At 64.6% G+C, this 11276-nt stretch overlaps 1 protein-coding gene across 1 annotated transcript; it reads left to right on the top strand.

Moving 5' to 3' along the window:
• The first annotated feature begins 2413 nt into the window (after window positions 1-2413).
• Window positions 2414-9816, top strand: TCTA (T cell leukemia translocation altered). Its single transcript, XM_075832016.1, has 4 exons — window positions 2414-2620; window positions 2691-2758; window positions 8156-8210; window positions 8984-9816. Exons 1-4 carry the CDS (start codon window positions 2463-2465, stop codon window positions 9024-9026), a joined length of 324 nt encoding a protein of 107 aa, XP_075688131.1. The 5' UTR covers window positions 2414-2462; the 3' UTR covers window positions 9027-9816.
• Window positions 9817-11276: the final 1460 nt, after the last annotated feature.

The following is an 11276-nucleotide window of genomic DNA, read 5'->3' as shown; positions in this document are numbered from 1 at the left end:
CCAGGAGCTCACACTCTAACCCCCTATCACACAATGTATCACCCCCATCATCCCCGACCCCAGGAGCTCACACTCTAACCCCCTATCACACAATGTATCACCCCCATCATCCCCGACCCCAGGAGCTCACAGTCTAACCCCCTTATCTCACACAATGTATCACACCCATCATCCCCGACCCCAGGAGCTCACACTCTAACCCCCTATCTCACACAATGTATCACTCCCATCATCCCCGACCCCAGGAGCTCACACTCTAACCCCCCTATCTCACACAATGTATCACTCCCATCATCCCCGACCCCAGGAGCTCACACTCTAACCCCCCTATCTCACACAATGTATCACTCCCATCATCCCCGACCCCAGGAGCTCACACTCTAACCCCCCTATCTCACATAATGTATCACTCCCATCATCCCCGACCCCAGGAGCTCACACTCTAACCCCCCTATCTCACACAATGTATCACCCCCATCATCCCCGACCCCAGGAGCTCACACTCTAACCCCCTATCACACAATGTATCACCCCCATCATCCCCAACCCCAGGAGCTCACACTCTAACCCCCTATCTCACATAATGTATCACCCCCATCATCCCCGACCCCAGGAGCTCACACTCTAACCCCCTATCCCACACAATGTATCACCCCCATCATCCCCGACCCCAGGAGCTCACACTCTAACCCCCTATCACACAATATATCACCCCCATCATCCCCAACCCCAGGAGCTCACACTCTAACCCCCCTATCCCACACAATGTATCACCCCCATCATCCCCGACCCCAGGAGCTCACACTCTAACCCCCTATCACACAATGTATCACCCCCATCATCCCCAACCCCAGGAGCTCACACTCTAACCCCCTATCTCACATAATGTATCACCCCCATCATCCCCGACCCCAGGAGCTCACACTCTAACCCCCTATCTCACACAATGTATCACTCCCATCATCCCCGACCCCAGGAGCTCACACTCTAACCCCCTATCTCACATAATGTATCACTCCCATCATCCCCGACCCCAGGAGCTCACACTCTAACCCCCCTATCTCACACAATGTATCACTCCCATCATCCCCGACCCCAGGAGCTCACAGTCTAACCCCCTATCTCACACAATGTATCACTCCCATCATCCCCGACCCCCCCTGTGACCGTCACTACTATAAGGCCTTGTTCACACACAAACTCAAAAACGTCTGAAAATACGGATCTGATTTTCAGGCGTTTTTTATTCTGTTCAATGGAAAATCAGATCCAACAAACGCCTCAGGGAGTCGCGCTGCGTCTTTTTACGGAGGTTTTTTTACGCCCCGTATGAACTAAATGCCGTTTTTCCCATTGAAATCAATGGCAGACGTCTGTACAGGTTCAGCTTCCGTTTTTTCAGGCGCTTTTAGAGGCGTAAACGTTCCGAAAAATGGCTGAAAAATCAGAATCTGAACCTCTACAAACGTCTGCCCATTGATTTCAATGGGGAAAACGGCGCTCTGTTCCGACGGGACGTTTTTTTCGCGGCCGTTTTTTGAAACGGTCATGTGAAAAACGCCCGCGAAAAAGAAGTGGATGTCAGTTTTTGAGCCGTTTTTGGAGCCGTTTTTCATAGACTCTATTAGGGGATGTTCACACGGCTTATTTACGTCCGAAAATGCGGCTCGATAGCGTCGGCAAACATCTGCCCATTCATTTGAATGGGTCTTACGAAGTTCTGTTCCGACGGTCATTTTTTTACACCCCGCTGTCACTTCTTGGGGCGTAATTGGAGCCGTTATTCATTTTCCATGGAAAACCAGCTCGTTACATCCGTAAAAAATGCCTCAGGGTCTGTTCACACGGCAGCGTCCGTAACGGCTGAAATTACGGGGCTGTTTTCAGGAGAACGGCATGTGCAGGCGCTTGAACGCCGCGTCCATTACGGATGTAACTGAGCTGGTTTTCCATGGAGTCAATGAATAACGGCTCCAATTACGCCCCAAGAAGTGACAGGTCACTTCTTTGACTCGGGCGTCTATTTACGCGCCGTCTTTTGACAGCGGCGCGTAAATATACGCCTTGTGTGAACAGACAAACGTAAGCCCATTGCTTTCAATGGGCAGATGTTTGTCAACGCTTTCAAGCCGCATTTTTCGGACGTAATTCGGGGCAAAAACGCCCGAATTACGTCCGTAATTAGTGCGTGTGAACATACCCTTTGGTTTAAAATACGTCTGAAAATCAGGAGCTGTTTTCCCTTGAAGCTCCGTATTTTGAGACGGTTTTTATTTTGTGTGTGAACATACCCTGACTGACACATCGCACTTCCCCAAGGACAACCAATCACAGCGCAGCTTTCATTTCGTGATTTTACGTCAACGCCCCGCCCACATACGTTTGATTGGCAGCTTGGTGGTGTCTGTAGCGCCCTCTGCCGCCGGGTCCCGGTATTCGCTGCTGTGTCGGAGCCGGTGAGCATGGAGCCGGGCGGCTCTGAGCTGCTGTCCCCGCTCTTTGGCTACGTGCTCGGTGTCTGCACTGACTTCAGCCGCGACTGGGAGAGCAACGACCTGAGAGCCGCCATCTTCAAACTACTGCTCGCCTGGCTGCTGCTCAGCCTCACCGCCATCCAGCTGTCCCGACTGGGAGAGCAACGACCTGAGAGCCGCCATCTTCAAACTACTGCTCGCCTGGCTGCTGCTCAGCCTCACCGCCATCCAGCTGTCCTGGAGGAGCTACGGGCCCACGGTCAACGGGCTGTACTACCGGCAGGGTGAGAGAGGCCGCCATAGCGGAGGAGCCCCCCCCCCGACACATTGGAGGAGCCCCCCTCCCCCCCCCCCCGACACAGCGGAGGAGCCCCCCCTCCCCCCCCCCCCCGACACATTGGAGGAGCCCCCCCGACACATTGGAGGAGCCCCCCCTCCCCCCCCCGACACATTGGAGGAGCCCCCCCTCCCCCCCCCGACACATTGGAGGAGCCCCCCTCCCCCCCCCGACACATTGGAGGAGCCCCCCCTCCCCCCCCCGACACAGCGGAGGAGCCCCCCTCCCCCCCCCGACACAGCGGAGGAGCCCCCCTCCCCCCCCCGACACAGCGGAGGAGCCCCCCTCCCCCCCCCCGACACAGCGGAGGAGCCCCCCTCCCCCCCCCCGACACAGCGGAGGAGCCCCCCTCCCCCCCCCCGACACAGCGGAGGAGCCCCCCTCCCCCCCCGACACAGCGGAGGAGACCCCCCTCCCCCCCCGACACATTGGAGGAGCCCCCCCTCCCCCCCCGACACATTGGAGGAGCCCCCCCTCCCCCCCCCGACACAGCGGAGGAGCCCCACCCCCCCCGAACAGCGGAGGAGCCCCCCTCCCCGACACAGCGGAGGAGCCCCTCCCCTCCCCCCGACACAGCGGAGGAGCCCCCACCCCCCCCGACACAGCGGAGGAGCCCCACCCCCCCCGACACAGCGGAGGAGCCCCACCCCCCCCCGACACAGCGGAGGAGCCCACCCCCCCCGACACAGCGGAGGAGCCCCACCCCCCCCGACACAGCGGAGGAGCCCCCCTCCCCCCCCCCCCGACACAGCGGAGGAGCCCCCCTCCCCCCCCCCGACACAGCGGAGGAGCCCCCCTCCCCCCCCCGACACAGCGGAGGAGCCCCCCTCCCCCCCCCGACACAGCGGAGGAGCCCCCACCCCCACCCCGACACAGCGGAGGAGCCCCACCCCCCCCGACACAGCGGAGGAGCCCCCCTCCCCCCCCCGACACAGCGGAGGAGCCCCCCTCCCCCCCCGACACAGCGGAGGAGCCCCCCTCCCCCCCCGACACAGCGGAGGAGCCCCCCCACCCCCGACACAGCGGAGGAGCCCCCCCACCCCCGACACAGCGGAGGAGCCCCACCCCCCCCCGACACAGCGGAGGAGCCCCACCCCCCCCCGACACAGCGGAGGAGCCCCACCCCCCCCCCCGACACAGCGGAGGAGCCCCCCTCCCCCCCCGACACAGCGGAGGAGCCCCCCCACCCCCGACACAGCAGAGGAGCCCCCCTTCCCCCCCCGACACAGCGGAGGAGCCCCCCCTCCCCGACACAGCAGAGGAGCCCCCCCTTCCCCCCCTCCCCGACACAGCGGAGGAGCCCCCCCTCCCCGACACAGCGGAGGAGCCCCCCCTCCCCGACACAGCGGAGGAGCCCCCCCTCCCCGACACAGCGGAGGAGCCCCCCCTCCCCGACACAGCGGAGGAGCCCCCCTCCCCGACACAGCGGAGGAGCCCCCCCTCCCCCCCCCGACACAGCAGAGGAGCCCCCCTCCCCCCCCCCCCGACACAGCAGAGGAGCCCCCCCTCCCCCCCCCCCCCCCCCCCCCGCCGACACAGCAGAGGAGCCCCCCCTCCCCCCCCCCCCCGCCGACACAGCAGAGGAGCCCCCCCTCCCCCCCCCCGCCGACACAGCAGAGGAGTCCCCCCCCCCCCCCCCCCCCCGCCGACACAGCAGAGGAGCCCCCCCTCCCCCCCCCCCGACACAGCAGAGGAGCCCCCCTCCCCCCCCCCCCGACACAGCAGAGGAGCCCCCCCCTCCCCCCCCCCGACACAGCGGAGGAGCCCCCCTCCCCCCCCGACACAGCGGAGGAGCCCCCCCTCCCCGACACAGCAGAGGAGCCCCCCCTTCCCCCCCCTCCCCGACACAGCGGAGGAGCCCCCCCTCCCCGACACAGCGGAGGAGCCCCCCCTCCCCGACACAGCGGAGGAGCCCCCCCTCCCCGACACAGCGGAGGAGCCCCCCCTCCCCGACACAGCGGAGGAGCCCCCCCCTCCCCGACACAGCGGAGGAGCCCCCCCTCCCCGACACAGCGGAGGAGCCCCCCTCCGCCTCCGACACAGCAGAGGAGCCCCCCCCTCCCCCCCCCCCCCCGACACAGCAGAGGAGCTCCCCCCCCCCCGACACAGCAGAGGAGCCCCCCCCTCCCCCCCCCGACACAGCAGAGGAGCCCCCCCCTCCCCCCCCCGACACAGCAGAGGAGCCCCCCTCCCCCCCCCCGACACAGCAGAGGAGCCCCCCCTCCCCCCCCCCCGACACAGCAGAGGAGCCCCCCCTCCCCCCCCCCGACACAGCAGAGGAGCCCCCCCTCCCCCCCCCCGACACAGCAGAGGAGCCCCCCCTCCCCCCCCCGACACAGCAGAGGAGCCCCCCTCCCCCCCCCCCCGACACAGCAGAGGAGCCCCCCCTCCCCCCCCCCGACACAGCTGAGGAGCCCCCCTCCCCGACACAGCAGAGGAGCCCCCCCTTCCCCCCCCTCCCCGACACAGCGGAGGAGCCCCCCCCTCCCCGACACAGCGGAGGAGCCCCCCCTCCCCGACACAGCGGAGGAGCCCCCCCTCCCCGACACAGCGGAGGAGCCCCCCCTCCCCGACACAGCGGAGGAGCCCCCCCTCCCCGACACAGCGGAGGAGCCCCCCCTCCCCGACACAGCGGAGGAGCCCCCCCTCCCCGACACAGCGGAGGAGCCCCCCCTCCGACACAGCAGAGGAGCCCCCCCCCTCCCCCCCCCCCCGACACAGCAGAGGAGCCCCCCCCCCCCCCCCCCGCCGACACAGCAGAGGAGCCCCCCCTCCCCCCCCCCCGCCGACACAGCAGAGGAGCCCCCCCTCCCCCCCCCCCCCCGCCGACACAGCAGAGGAGCCCCCCCTCCCCCCCCCCCCCCCCGCCGACACAGCAGAGGAGCCCCCCCTCCCTCCCCCCCCCGACACAGCAGAGGAGCCCCCCCTCCCCCCCCCGACACAGCAGAGGAGCCCCCCTCCCCCCCCCCCCCCCCGACACAGCAGAGGAGCCCCCCTCCCCCCCCCCCCCCGACACAGCAGAGGAGCCTCCCCTCCCCCCCCCCCCGACACAGCAGAGGAGCCCCCTCCCCCCCCCCCCGACACAGCAGAGGAGCACCCCCCCCACCCCCCCCGACACAGCAGAGGAGCCCCCCCCCCCCCCGACACAGCAGAGGAGCCCCCCCTCCCCGACACAGCAGAGGAGCCCCCCCTCCCCGACACAGCAGAGGAGCCCCCCCTCCCCGACACAGCAGAGGAGCCCCCCCTCCCCCCCCCCCCCCCCCGCCGACACAGCAGAGGAGCCCCCCCCCCCCCCCCCCCCCCCCCGCCGACACAGCAGAGGAGCCCCCCCTCCCCCCCCCCCCCCCCCCCCCCGCCGACACAGCAGAGGAGCCCCCCTCCCCCGCCGACACAGCAGAGGAGCCCCCCCCCCCCCCCCCCCCCCCCCCCCCCCCCCGCCGACACAGCAGAGGAGCTCCCCCCCCCCCCCCCCCGCCGACACAGCAGAGGAGCCCCCCCTCCCCCCCCCCCCCCCCCGCCGACACAGCAGAGGAGCCCCCCCCTCCCCCCCCCGACACAGCAGAGGAGCCCCCCCCTCCCCCCCCCGACACAGCAGAGGAGCCCCCCCTCCCCCCCCCGACACAGCAGAGGAGCCCCCCCTCCCCCCCCCCCCGACACAGCAGAGGAGCCCCCCCTCCCCCCCCCCGACACAGCAGAGGAGCCCCCCCTCCCCCACCCCCGACACAGCAGAGGAGCCCCCCTCCCCCCCCCGACACAGCAGAGGAGCCCCCCTCCCCCCCCCGACACAGCCAGAGGAGCCCCCCCTCCCCCCCCCCGACACAGCAGAGGAGCCCCCCCTCCCCCCCCCGACACAGCAGAGGAGCCCCCCCTCCCCCCCCCCGACACAGCAGAGGAGCCCCCCTCCCCCCCCGACACAGCAGAGGAGCCCCCCCTCCCCCCCCCCGACACAGCAGAGGAGCCCCCCCTCCCCCCCCCCCCGACACAGCAGGAGGAGCCCCCCCTCCCCCCCCCCCGACACAGCAGAGGAGCCCCCCCTCCCCCCCCCCCGACACAGCGGAGGAGCCCCCCTCCCCCCCCCCACACAGCGGAGGAGTCCCCCCTCCCCCCCCGCCGACACAGCGGAGGAGCCCCCCCCCCCCCCGCCGACACAGCAGAGGAGCCCCCCCTCCCCCCCCCCCCCCCGCCGACACAGCAGAGGAGCCCCCCCCCTCCCCCCCCCGACACAGCAGAGGGAGCCCCCCCCTCCCCCCCCCGACACAGCAGAGGAGCCCCCCCTCCCCCCCCCGACACAGCAGAGGAGCCCCCCTCCCCCCCCCCCGACACAGCAGAGGAGCCCCCCCTCCCCCCCCCCGACACAGCAGAGGAGCCCCCCCTCCCCCCCCCCGACACAGCAGAGGAGCCCCCCTCCCCCCCCCGACACAGCAGAGGAGCCCCCCTCCCCCCCCCGACACAGCAGAGGAGCCCCCCTCCCCCCCCCCGACACAGCAGAGGAGCCCCCCCTCCCCCCCCCGACACAGCAGAGGAGCCCCCCCTCCCCCCCCCCCGACACAGCAGAGGAGCCCCCCTCCCCCCCCCGACACAGCAGAGGAGCCCCCCCTCCCCCCCCCGACACAGCAGAGGAGCCCCCCTCCCCCCCCCCCCGACACAGCAGAGGAGCCCCCCTCCCCCCCCCCGACACAGCAGAGGAGCCCCCCCTCCCCCCCCCCCCGACACAGCGGAGGAGCCCCCCCTCCCCCCCCCCCACACAGCGGAGGAGTCCCCCCTCCCCCCCCGCCGACACAGCGGAGGAGCCCCCCCCCCCCCGCCGACACAGCGGAGGGAGCCCCCCCCCCCGCCGACACAGCGGAGAGCCCCCCCCCCCCCCCCCCCCCGCCGACACAGCGGAGGAGCCCCCCCCCCCCCGCCGACACAGCGGAGGAGCCCCCCCCCCCCCGCCGACACAGCGGAGGAGCCCCCCCCCCCCCGCCGACACAGCGGAGGAGCCCCCCCCCCGCCGACACAGCGGAGGAGCCCCCCCCCCCGCCGACACAGCGGAGGAGCCCCCCCCCCCGCCGACACAGCGGAGGAGCCCCCCCCCCCCGCCGACACAGCGGAGGAGCCCCCCCCCAGCGGAGGAGCCCCCCACCCCCTTCCCCCCCGACACAGCGGAGGAGCCCCACCCCCCCCGACACAGCAGAGAAGCCCCCCTTCCCCCCCCCCCCGACACAGCGGAGGAGCCCCCCGCACCCCTACACCCTCCCCCGCACCCTACACCCTCCCCGCACCCCTACACCCTCCCCCGCACCCCTACACCCGCCGCCTCCCCGCACCCCGATATCTTACAAACTTTCGTCTCTATTCTCAGGCATGGGAGGACAGAACGGGGGCACCCCGGAGTACCCCTCACATTACCCCATGTGGTGAGTAGCGCCTCGTTATTGTGGGCTGACCCTCATGCGAGCCCTCCCCCCTCCCCCTCCCGATTCACCCCCCATTATTGGCCGGTGTAATGGTTTGGAATACTCGGTGGGGTGCAGGCGTCCCCCTGTTGTATATTGGGGTGTCAGTATTGGGCTGTGTTCACACGGAGTTCTTTGCAGGCAGATTTTCCTCTCCCGGCAGCCATTGATCGCCGCGGGCATAAAACGCCGCGAAATACGATTTCTCTCTCCTATTGAGGTCAGAGGCGTGAACGCCTGGAGATCGGGCACGTCGCTTCTTTTTCCCGCGAGGCGTTTTTACTGCTCACGGGAAAAAGACGCCTCCACCTCCCTTTGAAATCAATGGGAGGCATTTTGGGGGCGTTTTTGCTGAATTTTTGGCGCGGTTTCGTATGTTCCGTGTGAACGTAGTCTATGGGCGCGCTCACACAGCTATTTTCAGGCGGATCTCGGAGGGTAACCGCTTGTATTGCGCTGTGAGGTGGCGTTTTCCGCTCTGATCTCTTATTGGCTGCACATTTGCGCGGTGGCTTCAGGTTGCGTCTTCTGCCGTCGTCCTCGCGTTACTTCCTGGGATGATTTTCGCTCTCGTCGCCGCCTCGTTAGGGTCACAGTCCTGTCGTTTGCAGTTCTATTATATTTCGGAGTATTGTGCGGAGTCCTGGCTGTAATGGTGGGGGGGCCGCGGGCTACGCGGTCCTGGTGGATATTTTGCGCTGATGCCCGGAGATGACGCTTCTGTTTATTTGCAGGGAGAGCGCCAGCACAGAATCCCTAAAAACGCACCAGGAGTGAGAATGCGCCGCCCGCCAGCGCCTGTGAGGACGGAGGACAAGATGGCGGGAACCGCTGCGCAGGGGCCACACCTCCCCCTCCCCTCCCTGTGATTGGCTTGTCTGCTCCATATGAACTTCTATCCAATCAGAGATGAGGTCACCTCCGTACCGCGCCTGCAGGGGGCGCCAGCATCGCCCTCATCATGTAGTGGGAGACGCTCTGCATTCTGGGAGGTGTATATTACTGGGGGGGGGGGGGACTGTACCGTGTTGGATGTATATTTGGGGGGCAGTGAGGTGTCCCCTTTGCCTTAGTTTAGGGGCGGCCGTTTTTGTTCTCGGCTTCCCCAGAATGTGACGTGTCTGCGGTGTGGCCCTGCTCTCCATGTATAATTCCCAGGGCGGCCATACTTGGGGGAGGAGTTAACCAGGACGGTCGGCTCAGCCGTGAGGTCATCGTATCTGTGGCGGCCGGACCGCCTCCCTGTGCATTATGGGATGAGGCCTGAGCTATGTCAGTTTTTTGCAGTCACGCGGCTCTAAGACTCTGATGGCAGCGGAGGGTTGGAGGGCCCGGGTCTACGAGTCTATATCATTCTGCAACTGTCTAATATACTGATACATTGTAACAAACCCTCCTCTGTGAAAGGTGTTCAGCTTCTGGATGTGAAAACCAAATGTTCCTTATACCGGACAGCAAGCAGAGATCTTGAGAAGGGTGAATAACGAAGAGAAAGTGGCAGGACATTTGACTATACGATGATCACAGGGAATGTATCAATGACATAAAATCCTCTGTGCTGCTTTTAGCTTCTGATTGGCACTTTTATTTTATTCGCTTGACATGATTTCGGAGTCAGACGTCTTTACAGCACATGAGGGAGTGTAGTGGGCATGCTCTGCAGGAGGAGGGCAGCTGGATGGGATTTTTGTTGTGGGCGTGCTCAGCGACTGACATGTTAAACCTTGTTCACACGCAACACTCACAGCTCCCTCCCTGCATATGTGACAGTGGATTGTACAGGGGGCTCCCTCTCGCTGGGCTGGCACTTGTAGTTCTCCCTCTTGATCTTATTTCTCTGTAGTTCTGAGTTTTGCATTCTCCGGATCGTGGTGATTCTGGAGCGGCTCCGATCATGAGCGGATCAGTGGCTAAAAGCATCCCCTCCCCCACAGCTGCCGGATTCTTCTCACTAGTGCAGTAATGTAGGTCTGCGGATAAGTCGTAGGAGTCACAGCGGGGGCCGCTTCTGCGGGGTCTGTTTTTAGGAAAAAGTGTTTGGAGATTTTTGCACTTTTGATTGAAGAAAACTACAAGACACGTCACATGTCTGTCCCAGAGTGCTGGCCACCCTGCAGAGACCAGTATAACACAGGATCGGTAATGCCATGTATGTACACAGTGAGTGCAGCTCTGGAGTATAATACAGGATGTAACTCAGGATCAGTACAGGATAAGTAATGTAATGTATGTACACAGTGACTCCACCAGCAGAATAGTCAGTGCAGCTCTGGAGTATAATACAGGATATAACTCAGGATCAGTACAGGATAAGTAATGTAATGTATGTACACAGTGACCCCACCAGCAGAATAGTGAGTGCAGCTCTGGAGTATAATACAGGATGTAACTCAGGATCAGTACGGGATAAGTAATGTAATGTATATACACAGTGACTCCACCAGCAGAATAGTGAGTGCAGCTCTGGAGTATAATACAGGATGTAACTCAGGATCAGTACAGGATAAGTAATGTAATGTATGTACACAGTGACTCCACCAGCAGAATAGTGAGTGCAGCTCTGGAGTATAATACAGGATGTAACTCAGGATCAGTACAGGATAAGTAATGTATGTACACAGTGACTTCACCAGCAGAATAGTCAGTGCAGCTCTGGAGTATAATACAGGATATAACTCAGGATCAGTACAGGATAAGTAATGTAATGTATGTACACAGTGACTCCACCAGCAGAATAGTGAGTGCAGCTCTGGAGTATAATACAGGATATAACTCAGGATCAGTACAGGATAAGTAATGTAATGTATGTACACAGTGACCCCACCAGCAGAATAGTGAGTGCAGCTCTGGAGTATAATACAGGATATAACTCAGGATCAGTACAGGATAAGTAATGTAATGTATGTACACAGTGACTCCACCAGCAGAATAGTGAGTGCAGCTCTGGAGTATAATACAGGATATAACTCGGGATCAGTACAGGATAAGTAATGTAATGTATGTACACAGTGACTCCACCAGCAGAAT

This window comes from Rhinoderma darwinii, chromosome 7 (assembly GCF_050947455.1).
Source record: "Rhinoderma darwinii isolate aRhiDar2 chromosome 7, aRhiDar2.hap1, whole genome shotgun sequence".
NCBI lineage: Eukaryota > Metazoa > Chordata > Amphibia > Anura > Rhinodermatidae > Rhinoderma > Rhinoderma darwinii.
Note: the sequence above shows the minus strand (reverse complement) of the source record. Positions and strands in the feature narration are given on the sequence as shown.

Bases quoted from the DNA above. Each gene is read 5' to 3' on its own strand.
- TCTA (XM_075832016.1), top strand. From the start codon at position 2,463: ATGGAGCCGGGCGGCTCTGAGCTGCTGTCCCCGCTCTTTGGCTACGTG. The intron at 2,621-2,690 runs GTCCCGACTGGG...GCTGCTGCTCAG, and splicing joins AGCCTCACCGCCATCCAGCT to CCTCACCGCCATCCAGCTGT. The intron at 8,211-8,983 runs GTGAGTAGCGCC...GTTTATTTGCAG, and splicing joins CCCTCACATTACCCCATGTG to GGAGAGCGCCAGCACAGAAT.